The 18,576-nt window shown below is 38.5% G+C and overlaps 1 protein-coding gene across 1 annotated transcript in view; it reads right to left on the reverse strand.

Moving 5' to 3' along the window:
- The window catches only part of PLA2R1 (phospholipase A2 receptor 1), a gene marked incomplete at its 5' end in the record, with an annotated part of 121,411 nt that overhangs the window by 56,198 nt on the left and 46,637 nt on the right, over positions 1 to 18,576 (reverse strand). Inside the window, 2 exon segments of the mRNA XM_082630323.1 lie at positions 7,217 to 7,386; positions 17,747 to 17,859. Of these exon segments, the coding sequence (XP_082486449.1) occupies positions 7,217 to 7,386; positions 17,747 to 17,859 (283 nt within the window).

An 18,576-nucleotide genomic window follows, 5' to 3' on the forward strand; every position in this document is an offset into this window, starting at 1 on the left:
ATCTTTTAGAAATAATACTGAAATATTTATGGATGAAACGATATGATATCTGGGATTTTCTATGAAAAAATATGGGAAATGGGAGGAGTGGGTGGGAGTATAGATGAAACAAGATTGACCATGGGTTGATTATTGATGACACTGGGTGATGGGTATATATGGGTATATATGGTGGTTCATTATGCTATACATAATACAAAGTTGAAAAAATGGCAGAACTATGATTCCACCACAGATTAAATATGTTGATGATATGACATAAAGACAGAGTCTTCACTGAGTTTATAAAAAGCTGCAGGCTTCCTGTTCAGTGGTCAATTTATGTAGTCAGTCTGGGCTGGATTAAGGTTCTGACATGGGGACCAAGCTAATGGATTCTTTTGTGACAGGCAGGAAAAAAAATGTCTTTTAGGATGGTGTTTCTGCAAACTGCAATTTAAAAGAAAAAAGGAAACACAGGGGTTTTTTATATTGCTATTTTCTTCAAAAAAAGATTTACATTTTCAGAGACAATTTACTCAATGTCAATCAGCCTGAGCAGCCAAACTGAGCATCACGATATTATTTTTGCTTCAGGGAAAAGAGAAAAAGAGTAGTGCCACTCAAATAAATTACAGCAGAAACTTATGAATGACAAGGAGTTCTGCTTCAATTCCAAAGTTTAGACATCCAAATATGCCCCAAGGAAGATAACATTAAAAACTAAGAATTTTGTCTACTCAAAGTGTATTAATTTATTTTGACAGGTATAGACACTCCTAGCAATATTACAAAGTATATTAGAAATGATACCTGTTTTTTTTTTTTTTTTTTTTTTGTTTTTTTTTTTCGGTACGCGGGCCTCTCACCGCTGTGGCCTCTCCCGTTGCGGAGCACAGGCTCCGGACGCGCAGGCTCAGCGGCCATGGCTCACGGGCCCAGCCGCTCCGCGGCACATGGGATCCTCCCAGACCGGGGCACGAACCCGTATCCCCTGCATCGGCAGGCGGACTCTCAACCACTGCGCCACCAGGGAGGCCCTGTTTTTTTTCCAGTAATAGTGTGACATGGAACTTTACTATTCTCTGCATTTTAATAATATTCATAAATTTGTAGAATGAGAAGGTTGTTTATTAAGTGAATTGTGATGTTTCTTGTTTAGAGCTATGCAGTCACCGGTTTATATACAAATTTCCTAAACCAATGGTTATACACAAAGAATCTACTTTGTCTTACTTCACCTTGCATGCATCCTTTAAAAGTATAGTTAAAAAAATAAACAATATATTTTAGAGCATTTTAGGTTCACAGAAAAATTTAGCAGAAGGTACAGACTTCCCTTATACCCTGTGCCCCATGTACCTTACTACTGACATCCCATACCAGAATGGTACATTTGTTAAAACCTATATTGACACATCATTATCACCCCAAGCCCATGGTTTACATTAGGGGCCGCTCTTGATGTTGTACATTCTATGGGTTTGGACAAATGTACAATGACATATATCCACCATTGTGGTATCATATAGAATGGTTTCACCGCCCTCCAAATCCTCTGTGCTCTGCCTATAAACTCCTCCCTCCCGCAGCCCCTGGAAACCACTAATCTTTTTACTGTCTCCATAGTTTTGCCTTTTCCAGAATGTCATATGGTTGGAATTACACAGTATGCAGCCTTTTCAGATTGGCTTCTTTCACTTAGTAATACGCATTTAAGTTTCCTCCATGTCTTTTCATGACTTGACAGCTCATTTCTTTTTAGCGCTGAATAATATTCCATTGCCTGCATGTAACACAGTTTATTCACTCATCTACTAAAGGACATCTTGATTGCTTGTAAGTTTTGGCAAGTATGAATAAAGCTTCTATAAAAAAAAATCCGTATGCATGTCTTTGTGCAGACATGTTTTCAATTTATTTGGGTAAACACCAAGGAGTGCAAGTGTTGGATTGTATGGTAAGAGTATGCTTACTTCTGTAAGCAACTGCCAACCTGTCTTTGAAAGTGGCTATACCATTTTGCATTCCCACCAGCAATGTATGAGCACTCCTGTTGCTCCAAATCATTGCCAGCATTTGGTGTTGTCAATGTTTTGGATTTTGGTCATTCTAATAAGTGTGTGGCAGTATCTCGTTGTTTTAATTTGCAATTTCCTAATGACATATGATGTTGGACATATTTTCATATGCTTACTTTTCATCTATATATCTTTAAGATCTTTTGTCCATTTTAGATTGGGTTTTTTGTTTACTTGTTGTAGAGTTTTAAGAGTTCCTTGTATATTTTGTATAGCAGTTCTTTATCAGATATGACTTTTTTTTTTTTTTTTTTTTTTTTGCAGTACGTGGGCCTCTCACTGTTGTGGCCTCTCCCGTTGCGGAGCACAGGCTCCGGATGCGCAGGCTCAGCGGCCATGGCTCATGGGCCCAGCCGCTCTGTGGCATGTGGGATCTTCCTGGACTGGGGCACAAACCCGTGTCTCCTGCATTGGCAGGCGGACTCTCAACCACTGTGCCACTAGGGAAGCCTCAGATATGATTTTTACAAATATTTTCTCCCATTCTGTGGCTTGTCTTCTCATTCTCTTGACATTATCTTTCTCAGAGCACAAGTTTTAATGAAGTTTTAGTTTTAATGGAATCTAGCTCATCAATTATTTATTTCATGGATTTTGCTTTTGACATTGTATCTAAAAAGTCATCAGCATACCCAAGGTCATGTAGGTTTTCTATTATGTTATCTTCTGGGAATGTCAAAGCTTTGTGTTTTATATTTAGGTCTATGATCCATTTTGAGTTAATTTTGTTAAGGGTGTAAACTCTGTGTCTAGTTTTTTGTTTTTTTGTTTTTTTTTGGCATGTGGATGTCCAATTGGCCAAGCACCATTTGTCAAAAAGTTTTTTCTATTGTATTGTTTTTGCTTCTTTTTCAGTGATCAGCTGACTATTTTTGTGTCAGTCTATTTCTAGGCTCTTTGTACTTTTTTATTTTTTTTATTTTTATTTTTTTATTTTTTTATTTTTTTTCTTTTTTTTCTTTTTGCGGTATGCGGGCCTCTCACTGTTGTGGCCTCTCCCGTTGCGGAGCACAGGCTCCGGATGCGCAGGCCCAGCGGCCATGGCTCACGGGCCCAGCCGCTCCGCGGCATATGGGATCCTCCCAGACCGGGGCACGAACCCGTATCCCCTGCATCGGCAGGCGGACTCTCAACCACTGCGCCACCAGGGAGGCCCTGTACTTTTTTATTGATTTATTTGTCTTTTTTTTTCTTGCCAAAACCATATTGTCTTAATTACTGTAGATTTATAATAACTCTTGAAGTCAGGTAGTATCAATCCTCTGACTTTGTTCTTCTCCTTCAGTACTGAGTTGGTTATCCTGGGTCTTTTGCTTCTCATTATAAGCTTTAGAACCAGTTTGTCAATATCCACAAAATAACTTGCTGGTATTTTGATTGGGATAGCATTGAGTCTATAGGTCAATTTGTGTAGAATTGACATATTGACAATACTGAGTCTATCTATGAACATGGAATCTCTCTCTGTTTATTTAGTTCTTCTTGATTTCTGCCATTAAAAGTTATAGTTTTCCTCTATAGATCTTATATATATTGTTAGATTTATATCTAAAATTTTCATTTTGAGGGGTGTTAATGTAATATATTTTTAATTTAAAGTTCCCCTTTTCATTGCTGGTATACAGAAAAGCAATTGACTTTTGAGCATTAATCTTGTATCTTGCAATCTTGCTAATTGCTTATTAGTTCCAGGAATTGTTTTTGATTCTTTCTAATTTTCTACATAAACAATCATGTCATCTGTGAACAAAGTTTTATTTCTTTTCTTCCAATCTGTACATTTTAATTGCTTTTCTTGTCTTATTGCATTAGCTAGGACTTCTAGTACAATGTTTAAAAGAGTGTTGAAAAGAGACATCCTCGCCTTGTTCCTGATCTTAGTGGGGAAGCTTCTAGTTTTTCACCATTAAGTGTGATATCTGTGGGTTTTCTGTAGACGTTCTTTATCAAGTTGAGGAAGTTCCCCTCTATTCCTTGTTTGCTAACAGTTTTTAACATGAATGGGTGTTGAATTTTGTCAGATGCTTTTTTCTGCATCTATTGATACGATCATGTGATTTTGCTTTTTTAGCCTGTTGATATCATGGATAGCATTAATAAGTTTTCAAATGTTGAACCAGCCTTGCATACCTGGGGTAAATTCCACTTGATTGAGGTGTGTAACTCTCTTTTTACATTGTTGGATTCAATTTGTTAATATTTTGTTAAAGATTTTTTGTGCCTATGTTCATGAGAGATATTGGTCTGTAGTTTTCTTTTCTTGTAATGTCCTTGTCTTACTTTGGTATTGTGCCCTCATAGAATGAGTTACAAAGTATTCCCTCTGCTTCTAACTTCTGGAAGAGGTTGTAGACAGCTGGTATAATTTCTTCCTTAAATGTTTGGTAGAATTCACCAGTTGAACCCATATGAGCCTGCTGCTTTCTGTTTTGGAAAGTTATGAATTACTGATTCAATTTCTTAATAGATATAGGCTTATTCAGAGAGTCTATTTCTTCTTGTGTGAGTTTTGGCAGATTGTGTCTTTCAAAGAATTGATTGATTTCACCTAGGTTGTCAAATTTATGGATATAGAGTTGCTCATAATATTCCTTTTTTATCCTTTTAATGTCCATGGGATCTGTAGCGGTGTCCCTTTTTTTATTTATGATATTAGTAACTTGTGTCTCCTCTCTTTTTTCTTAGTGAGCCTGGCTAGAGGCTTATCAATTTCATTGATATTTTCAAAGAACCAGCTTTTAGTTTCATTGATTTTCTTTATTGATTTCCTGTCTTCAATTTCATTGATTTCTGCTCTAATTCTTATTATTTCTTTTCTTCTACTTACTTTGGATTTAATATGCTCTTTGTTTTCTAGTTTCCTAAGGTGGAAGCTTAGATTACTGATTTTAAATATTTCTTCTTTTCTAGTATGTGCATTCAGTGCTATAAATTCCCCTCTAAGTCCTGCTTTCTCTTCATCTCACAAATGTATTTTCATTTTCATTTAATTTAAAATGTTAAAAAATTTTCTCTTGAGATTTCTTCTTTGACCCATGCGTTATCTAGAAGTGTACTGCTTAATCTCCAAGTATTTTGGAATTTTCTCAGCTATCTTTCTGTTCTTTATTTCTATTTAATTTCATGTGATCTGAGAGCAGACATTGTATGACTTCTTTTAAATTTGTTAAGTGTGTTTTATGGCCTAGAATGTAGTCTATCTCAGTGGATGTTCCACATGAGCTTGAGAAGAATGTGTAATCTGCTGTTGCTGTTGTTGGATGAAGTAGTCTATAGATGTCAATCATATCCTGTTGATTGATAGTGCTGTTGAGTTCAATTTTGTCCTTACTGATTTTCTGTCTGCTGGATCTGTTCATTTCTGTCATAGGGGTGTTAAGAGTCTCTAACTATAACAGTAGATTCATCTATTTCTCCTTGCAGTTCTATCAGTTCTTCCCTCATATATTTTGATACTCTGTTGTTAGGTACATGTACATTAAGGATTGTTATGTCTTCCTTAGAGCTGACTTTTTGTTTTGTTTTGTTTTGTTTTTGCGGTATGCAGGCCTCTCACTGTTGTGGCCTCTCCCGTTGTGGAGCACAGGCTCCAGATATGCAGGCTCAGCAGCCATGGCTCATGGGCCCAGCCGCTCCGCAGCATGCGGGATCTTCCCAGACTGGGGCATGAACCCATGTCCCCCGCATTGGCAGGCGGACTCTCAACACTGCGCCACCAGGGAAGTCCTAGAGCTGACTTTTTTATCTTTATGTAATGTCCATTTTTATCCCTGGAAATTTTTCTTGTTCTGAAGTCTGCTTTGTGTCAAATTAATATAGCTATTCCTGCTTTCTTTTGGTTAATGTTAACATGGATATCTTTCTCTATCCCTTTACTTTTAATCTATAGGTGTCTATATTTAAAGTGGGGTTTTTGTAGACAACATATACTTGGGTCTTATTTTTTGAATGACTCTAAAAATATCTTTTAATTGGTGTTTAGTTCTTTAATTATTGTTATATATGTGATATATGATAACAATTATTATAATATTATAATAATAGTTATCTTTCCTCAGGGAAGAGCTTGAGGCCTCTAACCCATTTCCTCTAGATACAAATTTAAAGATAACCTCTTGCCTATTGTCTATTGGGGTAGCCCTGATTGAGATCCCCAGGCAAGAAAGGGACCAAGGGCTTCCCTGGCAGTGCAATGGTTAAGAATCTGCCTGCCAATGCAGGGGGCATGGGTTCGAGCCCTGGTCCGGGAAGATCCCACATGCCACAGAGCAACTAAGCCTGTGAACCACAACTACTGAGCCTGTGCTCTAGAGCCCACAAGCCACAATGAAGAGTAGTCCCCACTTGCTGCAACTAGAAAAATCCCGTGCACAGCAACAAATACCCAATGCAGCCAAAAATAAATAAATAAAATAAATAAATATATTTAAAAAAAGAAAAAGAAAGGAATCAAGGCATCCAAACAGGGTTCACACTGAGGTAAAGATGTATTGGATCTCGGTTGGTGACCTAAGATTAACACAAGGGCCTAAAACTTGGTCCACAGGGGCTGGTTTTAGTGTAGATATGGCTGAAACCATTAGCTTCTCTGGCACAGTTTCATGCTTTGGGATCCAGAGCTGAGCACAGGATGGTGAATTAATAGACCTGTAACTCTGAAATTCTGGCTAAGGTACCACAGAAGTCCATGGAGGAGATGGACTAGCAAGAATGTTACCTAAGTAACAGAGCAAAGTCACGTGGCAATGACTGTGAACTGTGAACTGATTAGATAGATATGCTCAAATGTGCCCATTTACTCTGCCTTGAAGTATGACAGACTATTCTGGACTGAGTAAGCCCCTGAGATTCTTGGACAATGAGGGTGGATGAGGAAAAGACTTTAGGAGGGAGAAACTGGACTTCTGCTAACAAAGGCATGTGTGGTCTTGAGCAATGAATTTATACCTTGAACTTGTCAAATGACTCATATGAATTATACTTTAAAAACTGGCCAGCCATATATCACCCCTGAGAACCGGTGGTAATTGTTTTAGTTGATTTATGCATTAAGAAAACACTAAGGAAGAATCAGAGGAGGTGGACCATGAGGTTGATAGAATTGGGGGGCAAAGGAAACAGGAAGGAGAAGTGGTGTGACAGTGCCCTCTACTCACGGGGCTGACGTGCATTCCAGTGTGTGTACTTCACCGGCTCTGACTTCTGTCCTGCCGTCTTCCAAGTGTATTCTCCTGTATCATTTTGATCTTGAAGAGCTATCCAAAAATAAGTGTCCTTCGTTTTTACCACACTACTGATCAAACTGGTAATAAAAGCCTGTTCAAACCTGAAAAAGGAAAAATGAAATGATTATAGTAAGTTTCTGGGCAATAAAGAAATGTTGTTAAAACATAATGAGGTGCACAGAATGGCACCTGTGTAAGCATTTCTCATGAATTCTTTAGAACATGGGACAGAAAAATACTCAGAGCCTGAACGTTACTAATAAATGCCAAACATCAGTGCAATTCCCAGAAATATATGAGTGAGGAAAATTTGATTCTCAAAGGTGGTGCTCAATTCTTTCAAGGAACAGAGTCCGGTTCCAGTTTCGGAGTGTAGGTAGTAAAGTCCAGAAAGCTAGCGATACATTTCTTGGCGCAACATGTGCCCTATTGTGTAATTAGGCCACACAGCACACACATGCTGTAATGTGCATGTGGTGGGGAGGTGGCGGTGGGGGAGGTGGAGAAGAGGGAGGAGAAGGGACACTATGCTTTTCTGAATGAGCATCTGCCGACACAGGGTTCACATGCGCCCACCCAACACACTTGCCTGGTGAGAATGGAACAGAAATTAGAGTAGCAATTTTTTTTTTTTTTTTTGGTACGCGGGCCTCCCACTGCTGTGGCCTCTCCCGTTGCGGAGCACAGGCTCCAGACGCGCAGGCTCAGCGGCCATGGCTCACGGGCCCAGCTGCTCCGCGGCACGTGGGATCCTCCCGGACCGGGGCACCCGGTCCGGGACTGATAGAACTGATAGAACTGATAGAACCCGCATCCCCTGCATCAGCAGGCGGACTCTCAACCACTGCGCCACCAGGGAAGCCCCTAGAGTAGAATTTTGTCCCCCAGAGCAGTTTGTTCGCAGGCACATGGAGTCACTGGCTTATTCAAATGTGTTCAGATGTGCATATTCACTGAAGATAAATTTAACCCCCTAGGAACTAATCCAAAGAAGTACACCCACTATATTCCCCAAACGGCTGAATGAATTAATGTTCATTGACTGCTGGCAATGCTCCCTCTTCAACATGAATGCATTGAAAGCAGAATCTAGAAAATTTGTATACATGCTTCCACATGAATACCTAACAGAAACATGTATTAAACTTTAACCAGCATTGAAATTTTAAGCTAAGTTGGAAACTATCTTGAAAAATTTACTTTCAATACATGTAAAGTTTTGAAGAAACACCTTTCAAACAGTGGTAACTTTTAGCCAGACCTGCTGAGTCATTAAGAAAGGAAACACCTGATGAAATTATCCAGGAAACCTAAGGAGAAAGCAAATTAGACTTTTTCATCTGATTTTGGATTTTTTTTCATTACCATGCATCTTTAACTTGCTAAAGGAAGCAGAAGAAATGGGGTCATTCAAGAATAGAGGAGTCTTAAAGGAAATAGGGGAGAGAAAGAGAAAAGAACACAAAGATGCAAACTTTTTAACTGCCTTATGAACATCACTAGCAACAGTTAGTTTTATGAGGCATCCATGATACTCATCTTTGCAGAGCATATGTTTTAGTGAATATTTTCTGCAGATAGTCTCTTGATAATCTAAATAGCACACATTTGAAATTAGAAAAGTTCTTTTTAAATCAGATTGCAGTGGCAGAACCTTACATAAACATGCTTCAAAAAGAAGGTATATAAAAGTAAATACTCTCTAGATGCTGTGTAAGTTTCCTTACACTTCCACTGGTTCATACTCTTATAACATAGGATTTGTTTTTACTTCTCCCCTCTGAGGCAGAGTATCATCTTTTTTTTTTTTTTTTTTTTTTTTTCTTTTTGCGGTATGCGGGCCTCTCACTGTTGTGGCCTCTCCCGTTGCGGAGCACAGGCTCCGGATGCGCAGGCCCAGCGGCCATGGCTCACGGGCCCAGCCGCTCCGCGGCATATGGGATCCTCCCAGACTGGGGCACGAACCCGTATCCCCTGCATCGGCAGGCGGACTCTCAACCACTGCGCCACCAGGGAGGCCCCAGAGTATCATCTTTATCATGCATAGCTGGTGCCTGAAACTACAATGCTAGGAGGCCAGCAAGGCACTGCACCATGGAGGCTACGGTCAGGACCACTAGTCACTGTGCTGGTTCTAAACCCAGGGGACATCACTGGTTCTTCCATTACCTTGTACTATGGCATTTATTGGATAATGGAGAGATAACGTTGTCTGTGAGCTTGGCCTCTGGTATCATTATTCATGACAACACTTTGCTTTTGTCCCCTGTTGGTTTTAGATTTATTTAGTCCACTCTGATTTGCTATTTTATAACCATTTATCATTGCTCAAAACAATACAAACCTGCTTTTTGAATTGGCAAGTATATCTTTTAAGCAGTTACATATAATACTAATACATTAAATCCTATAACCTTCAGATAAAAACAGGACTCTAGTTTTTCCTGGTCCAGTTTAGAAGATGGCATTGTTAATAACAAAATTGAGCAACTATATCTTTTTTCTAAACCATGTACTCTAAGAAATTAACTCTGGATAACAGCATGCAATCTCTTGAGTATCTGTTTCCAACTGATAAAGAAATAAGATCTTTTTATATTCTTTATCACTCACTGTTTGGCTTCAAACACTTAAAGGGTTGTGAAAGCTCTGGCTTAATGGTAATAGAGCAGATGACCTTTTAAAGTCTTTTCTGGCCCTGTGTTTTAGAATTCTTCATTTGAGAATATTCCAGATTTTCATATCTGGATTTTTTGTCTGGTTTCACTGATGTTGTTTAATTCAAATGTTATTATGATTTAAGAAACAAACAATAACCATATGTACATATTTTTATATATTTTTTGAGGAATTCAATAAAGTAAAAATTGTTATTATTCAGAAAAACAAATGATAAAATATTTTGCTTATAACCTATTTATAAAACCAAAGTCTGTAGGTGAATACTTCTTAAAAATCAGAAAAAAAGGGCTTCCCTGGTGGCGCAGTGGTTGAGGTTCTGCCTGCCAATGCAGGGGACGCGGGTTCGTGCCCCGATCCGGGAGGATCCTGCGTGCTGCGGGGCGGCTCGGCCCGTGAGCCATGGCCGCTGAGACTGCACGTCCGGAGCCTGTGCTCCGCAGCGGGAGAGGCCACAGCAGTGAGAGGCCCGCGTACCGCAAAAAAAAAAAAAAAAAAAAAAAATCAGAAAAATAAATTTCCCATCAATCCTTTAAAAAGGCAAGCAATCAAATATTTATTTTCAATGTAAACAAGAATAAAAACAAGTATCTTGAACTTCTATCAGTTTGAGAAGAATCTGTTGCTTATGGTGCTAAGCATTAAATTTTAATTTAAAAAATGCAATTTGAAGATAGCAATGCATATTTTTTGGCATACTTGACACATTTTTTCATTTCAAAGTAAATATTTTATATTTCAAAAATGCACACTTTGAAAAAGGTATTTTATGCTTAAATCTCTAATTGAACATTATATTTCTTCATCAGTTTAGCCAGTAACATATGTAGCTGAAAAAAAAAGATGTTTCTTGTCTGTGCATAACACAGTAGTTAGCAGAAATCAGTAATTAATGACTGTGTTTGTGGTACCTAAAACCAGAGTTTGAAAAAATGTAATGCATTGAAAGTAGCTTCACTAGAGAGCCATTTCAACTTAAACAATATGTATATGTATATATATATATATATATATATATATATATATATATATATATACACACACACACATACATACATGATTTGGTTAGGAGGGACTCAGCTTTGAGCTGAGTAATTGCAACTGTATTTCTCCCAATAAAACACTTGTTAGCACTTTTGATACCATTTTCAAATAACTAACTCTATTGCTGAACTAACATTAAAATGATAAATTTCTTTCTTTTAAGTAAAGAATGGCAGTAGAATATCAGTAGTTTTCAAATGGGAGACGTGTCATGACCACTATTGCAAGAAGTTTCTGCTGGTATTCCTCAAGAACTAGAAATGTTAAGTTTTTGGATATTGTTTCTTTCAAAAGACTAGAAGAAAAATATAGAATTAGAAAATACATCCAATATGTACACAAGAAATAAACCTGGAAGAGCAACTCAAACTTTTAGTGGCAGTTACCTTTGGGAAGGGAAGAGAGATTGGCTGGGAGGGGGGCAAGAGTAAAGGTAAGGGGGCACTTTCACTTTTTAGTTGATATTCTTCTGGCTTGCTTGAATTTATACCAATGAGAATGTTTCTATTGTGTAATTCTAAAAAGGGTAACCAAAATGTGTTTTTAAAAAGAAAGTTAACTGCATTCTACCAAAAAAATAAAAACTGTTAGAATTAATAAATGAATTCAGCAAGTGGAGGATACAAAATCAACACACAAAAATCAGTTGCATTTTTATATACTAACAATGAACAATCTGAAAAGGAAAATAATTCCATTTACAATAGCATCAAAAATAAAAGGGCCTCCCTGGTGGCGCAGTGGTTGAGAGTCCGCCTGCCGATGCAGGGGATACGGGTTCGTGCCCCGGTCTGGGAGGATCCCATATGCCGCGGAGCGGCTGGGTCCGTGAGCCATGGCCGCTGGGCCTGCGCGTCCGGAGCCTGTGCTCCGCAACGGGAGAGGCCACAACAGTGAGAGGCCCGCATACCGCAAAAAAAGAAAAAAAAAAAAAAAAAAAAAAAAAAATAATGAAGTACTGGGGAACGAACTTGACCAAGGAGGCAAAAGACTTGTACACTTAAAACTAGAAAACATTGCTGAAAGAAATTAAAGAAGACACAAATAGTCCATTGACAGATGAACGGATAAAGAAGATATGGCACATATATACAATGGAATATTTTTTTTTTTTTTTTTTTTTTGTGGTATGCGGGCCTCTCACTGTCGTGGCCTCTCCCGTTGAGGAGCACAGGCTCCGGACGCGCAGGCTCAGCGGCCATGGCTCACGGGCCCAGCCGCTCCGTGGCATATGGGATCCTCCCGGACCGGGGCACGAACCCGTATCCCCTGCATCGGCAGGCGGACTCTCAACCACTGCGCCACCAGGGAGGCCCCTACAATGGAATATTACTCAGCCATATAAAGAAACAAAATTGAGTTATTTATAGTGAGGTGGGTGGACCTAGAGTCTGTCATACAGAGTGAAGTAAGTCAGAAAGAGAATGACAAATACTGTATGCTAACACATATATATGGAACCTAAAAAAAAAAAAGGTTCTGTTGAACCTGAGGCAAGACAGGAATAAAGACGCAGATGTAGAGAATGGACTTGAGGACACGGGGAGGGGGAAGGTAAGCTGGGACGAAGTGAGAGAGTAGCATTGACATATATACACTACCAAATGTAAAACAGATAGCTAGTGGGAAGCAGCTGCATAGCACAGGGAGATTAACTCTGTGCTTTGTGACCACCTAGAGGGGTGGGATAGGGAGGATGTGAGTGAGACGCAAGAGGGAGGGGATATGGGGATATTTGTATACATACAGCTGATTCACTTTGTTATACAGCAGAAACTAATACAAGTTTGTAAAGCAACTATACTCCAATAAAGATGTTAAAAAAATTAAAGAAGCCACAAATAAATGTAAAGACATCCCATATTCATGGATTGGAAGATTTATTGTTAAAATGTCCATACTACCCAAAGTGATCTACAGATTGAATGCAATCCCTGTCAAAATCCCAGTGATTTTTTTTTTTTGGGCAGAAGTAGAAAAATTCATCTTAAAATTCATACAGAATTTCAAGACATCCTGAATAGCAAAAACAAGCATGAAAAAGAAGAACAAAGTTGGAGGTCTCACACTTCTTGATTTCAAAACTTACTAAAAAGTACAGTAATCTAAACAGTGTGATACTGGCATAAAGACAGACATATAGACCAATGGAATAGAATAGAGAACTCAAAAATAAATCATTGCATATATGGTCAAATGATTTTCCACAAGGGTGCCAAGACCATTCAATGAGGAAAGGACAGTCTTTTCAATAATAACGTTGTGAAAAGTGAGTATCCACCTACAAAAGAATGCAGCTGGACTCTTACCCTACACCATTTACAAAAATTAACACAAAGTGGATCAAAGACCTAAACATATGAGCTAAAACTGTAACACTCTTAGAAGAAAACGTAGGGGAAATTTTTCATGGCATTGAATGTGGCAGTGATTTCTTGGATAAAACACCAAAAGCACCGGCAAAAAAATAAGAAAGGATAAATTGGACTTAATCAAAATTAAAAACTTTTGCACATCAAAGGACACTATCAACAGAGTGAAAGGCAACCCACGAATAGGAGATAGTATTTGCAAATTATGTATCTGATAATTAATATCCAGAATATATAAAGACTCCTACAATTCAATGACAGAAAACAAACACTTCTGTTCAAAAATGGGTAAAAGACTTGAATAGACGTTTCTCCAAAGGAGATATAAAGATGCCAATAAGCACATGAAAAGATGCTCAGCATCACTAATCATTAGGAAAATGCAAATCAAAACCACAATGAGATACCACATCACATCCATAGGATGGCTATTATGTAAAAACAGAAAATAAGCAAGTTTTGGCTAGGAGGTGAGGAATTGGAGCCCTTGTGCACTATTGGTGGGAATGTACAATGTTGTAGCTCCTATGGAAACCAGTATGGTTGTTCCTCAAAAAATTAAAAATAGAATTATTATATGATCCAGAGATTCCACTTCTGGGTATAGTACCCAAAATAATTGAAAGCAGGAACTTGAAAGATATTTGGATATTCATATTCATAGCAGCATTATTCACAATATCCAAAAGGCAGAAGTATCTTGTGTCTATCAATAGATGAATGGATAAACAAAATGTAGTATATCCATACTATGGAATATTATTCAGCCTTAAAAAGGAAGGACATTCTGACACATGCTACAACATGGATTAACCTAGAGGACATCAGGATAAGTGAAATAAACCAGGCACAATAGACAACTACTGTATGATCCTACTTATCAGGTAACTGTAGTAGTCAACTTCACAGACACAGAAAGTAGAATGGTGGTTGCCAAAAGCTGGGAGCAAGGGAAATGGGGAGTTAGTGTTTAGTGGATACAGAATTTCAGTTTGGGAAGATGAAAATATTTTGGAGCTGGATGGTGGTGATGGTTGTACAATAATATGAATGTACTTATTGCCACTGGACTGTACATTTAAAATGGTTAAAATGATAATTTTGTTATGTATTATATTTTTCCACAATATTAAAAAGTTAACTGTAAATGTGTTTGGGGGATATGGTTGCAAGAAAACGGCAGAGCTATAAAAATGCTTGCAAAAAATGCACATTTAAACTTAGGGGAAAATGAGATATTGCAGCATTTCTCATTTTGGGCAAAATTCTCAAAATCGAATGTCATTTGGATTATTTTGTACAAATATTCCAAGGCTGATTGATTCAAGGTTTAGATATACATGCATTTAGACAATTATCCATGGTAACATTGGAACTCAAGCTTTGCATTCGTGCTCTGTCTGAAAGCAGGTGGCCAGGCCTAACAAAATTTTCTAACAGCAAGCAAATAAAATTCTGTTATTTGGCAATAAGGGTTTGTTTTTCTTCCCCTGTCTCTTCCACAAAGTGTTAAAAGTCCTAGGCCAGGAGCAGTTGCCCCATAACAAAAGAAGTATGTAATTTGTAGCAGGTGGTTCTGATTGTGCCCATAAAATCTGTTGCTCAGTTGTGCAGAAGAGTAGAAAATCAATTAGCAACTACAAGCTTGGGTACTGGTGAGTGACAGGGGTGTAACTCAAACAGGAAATCTGTAATGGAAGAAAATGATTACCAAGGCTGCTAGTGGATACTCCTGGATCTGAGGAGACTGTCCATCTACTGCCCAACATTCTCAGACAAAAGATGCTGTTGAAAAATACTCGAATGTGAATTGTCACTCAAAGAACAGTATGCCGTGGGTCTTTGTTTCTTATCTGATAAGGTCCGAATGAATAAAAATCAAGAGCTTAGGACACTTCCTGTCTTCAACTTCTATGTCTCATTTTTGAGTCATTGCTCTGGATGCAGACATGTTTGCAAGGCAGTGTTCATGCATGTTAACCGCCTGGGAGAGCTGCCTCACTGGGACTAACGTGTAGTACTCGGGGGCTTGACTGGTGACTGAGTAGCATGCCAGCGAAGGTCACCTGGGGGGCCCAGGAGGTCGAGGAGGGGATGAAAACAAATTTACCCAAGCTATAGATCTGCTTTAGAGTTGGACTACACATCAGCTTTGGCTACTGAATACAGTTTATAAAAAAATTTATAGTATTCACAACACACTCTCTTATTCAGTTTTGGGGGAAATGAAACATAGTAGGTTTTTTTCTGGACACTTTCTATCATTTGCATGAGGTCCCCAAAGGATTCTGAGAAAGTGAAGTGTTTGAACTCTTAACAGGTTTCTGCCTTACTTGGGTCACTTTGGCACTATGAGTTATCTGTAATGTCACTTTGAGTTTGTCCATTTATTGTGTTATTCCACTTTCTTCACTTGTTTCATGCGTTTATGTTCTATCTCTTTAGCTGCTGGCCTGCAAGTGGCACCTGGGCAACTGCACTATGCCTTTTATTTTTATTTATTTTTTTGTACAGCATGCCAGTGTTTAATATGATGCCTCTCACAGTATAGATATTCAATAAATAATTTTCTAATAAACTTTTTTTTTAATTTATTTTTTGGCTGCGTTGGGTCTTCGTTGCTGTGTGCAGGCTTTCTCTAGTTGCAGTGAGCGGGGGCTAGTCTTCCTTGCAGTGCGCGGGCTTCTCATTGCGGTGGCTTCTCTTGTTGTGGAGCATGGGCCCTAGAGCACACAGGCTTCAGTAGCTGTGGTGAGTGGGCTCAGTAGTTGTGGCTCGTGGGCTCTAGAGCGCAGGCTCAGTAGTTGTGGCACACGGGCTTAGTTGCTCCGCGGCATGTGGGATCTTCCCGGATCAGGGCCCGAACCTGTGTCCCCTGCATCGGTAGGCAGATTCTTAACCACTGCGCCACCAGGGAAGTCCCTCTAATAAACTCTTGACTGTTGATTTTTGCATAGTCAGATAACATATGAAAAGGAGTTAACACAGTGCCAGGTATGTGATAGACACTCAATGAATATTACACACAAAAAAAGAAAGAATAAGATGTAAAAACAGGTGAAATAATTAGACCTTTTTCTTCAGTGAAAAACATTATAATTAACGAAAGAGCATAGCTTCATTGGTCAAGATCCTGAATAAAGCCCAATGTTGATTCACTGACTGGAGGACTTCTAGCCCAAGGTACTCTCGAAAGCTTGTGGGTGGGTGAACAAGGCTGCAGATAAAGGCTTTCTTCTGCATGGCAGCTATTCTGGGAAGAAGAAAGGAGAACTAAAAGCAACACTGAGATACATCAGAAGTGGTGCTGTGCCCCAAAGAAAGGGTTTCTTGAGCATAACATATTTCACCTGGCAATTTATTTTGCCAAATGCGGTCAGTCTATCCCTGTGTGTGTGTGTGTGTATGTGTGTGCATTCCTGTGCATTGTTTGGAGGAAAGACTGGGACAGAGGTAAGAGGTAAGAGGAGGAAGGAAATACTGGCGGCTTTGAACGTTGACTTCCCATGTGGAGAGAGCAGAGAAAGCACACAGAATTCCTGCTACAGGTTAGACCTGCATGTGAAGGGGTCTCTAGATAAAACCATAGCACCAGTTGTCCTGCTTCCTGGTCTTCAACAGATGTTTTTAAAGGCAATGACCTCGGTAAAAAAGCAAGCGACTTGCTTTGTGGGTATAGTTTTCCACGGAACCACTGAAGAGTTCTACCTTGCTTCTGTCTTCAACCTGGAGGAGTCTGTCTCCTAGCTCTCACTGTCCTCCTGGCACTGATAGTGACACTGAGGTCTCTTCCGATGTTGGTACTTTTATCCCTTGATACACATCTGTAACATGTTGCAAATTGTATGGAGTGTAAAAAGGGCACAGTTTCTCTGTTTGTATGGTAAAGATACCTGTGCATAGAGAAATCTAAATCTAAACAAATGTAGACCTAAGAAGCAATGGGGAAGCATTTGAAAATCCTCCACAGTTTAGTTTTACTTACTTTTGTTCTATAAAAACTCCACATGACTCATAAACATTACATTTAAAAAACACTTCATACTTAAATAACATTTCTTTTCTATTACAAGCACTTAGATAAAATATCATTAGAACTGAATATATTAGCGAAGCTAGGTAATTAAGAGATCTATGGAAAATAAAAGACATCTTACATTTTACTATTTGTTACTCAAAAACCAATTTAAAATTAACATTGTATGGTTTAAATTCCTCTAAATCAATAATTTAAATAACCTAATACTCTGTTGTACAGTACACTTTAGATTTTCACTAGTTACTGATTGTGGCTAGATTTTATCACTCCAAGAACCCTCACGGCAAGAAAGCACTGCATGTTTCTGATAGAAAATTTCTATTTTACCTGTTTGTAATGGTTACAAGTGCAGGAGGACAGTAGTAACCACTGGAGGCGTGGTCAAAGCTTCGAAGGACGGTGTCAATTTTGTAACAGAATCCACCATGTCTCTCCCATCCCTTAAACAAGGAAAATGAAAATTAAGGACACAATCTGATTTAGTTAAATAGTAAAATATATATATTTTTGGTGTATTCTCATTTACCAGTTTCTTCTCTGACCCACTCAAAACTCAAAACTTGAATGTTTGTCTTGATATATTTATATTTATTCTATCTACCATTAGCTACAGCCACTTCTACATTTATTTAATTAATTCTTAAAACCTAAATGTTTTAACTAATTTAAAATCTTTAAGCCCAAAACCTTAAAAGCAAATTAAAGAAAAGGGACATTCACTCAAGATCTCTCCTTCTCTCCTTTCCTCTCTCTCTCTCTCTCTTTCTCTCTCTCTCTCTCTCTCACACACACACACACTCTCTCTCTCTCTTTCTCTCTCTCTCCATCTCTCTCTCTCTGTTCAGACTTATAAGATTTACTGTAAATGGTTCCTATGGGATGGTAAAAATCAAATGTGTTGGCTTTAAGGACAGAATGCATGGGTTTGAATCCTGGCTCCACCATCATGTGACCTTATTTAATCGCTCCGTGTCTTAGTTTTCCCCTCTGTAAATATGGATAATAATAGTATTCATGGGGTTGTTCTGAGAATCAAGGGGAGAAAATGCAGGCAGAGACCCCAGAATAGAGCCAGGAACTCGGTATGAGCAAAGAGGATATAAGTATCTAGATAACGCTGTACTGTTTTTTTTTTAAGGGTCTTTCATACTGCTTAT

The sequence above is a fragment of the Mesoplodon mirus genome (genome assembly GCF_964341445.2).
Source record: "Mesoplodon mirus genome assembly, chromosome: 8".
Taxonomy (NCBI): Eukaryota; Metazoa; Chordata; class Mammalia; order Artiodactyla; family Ziphiidae; genus Mesoplodon; species Mesoplodon mirus.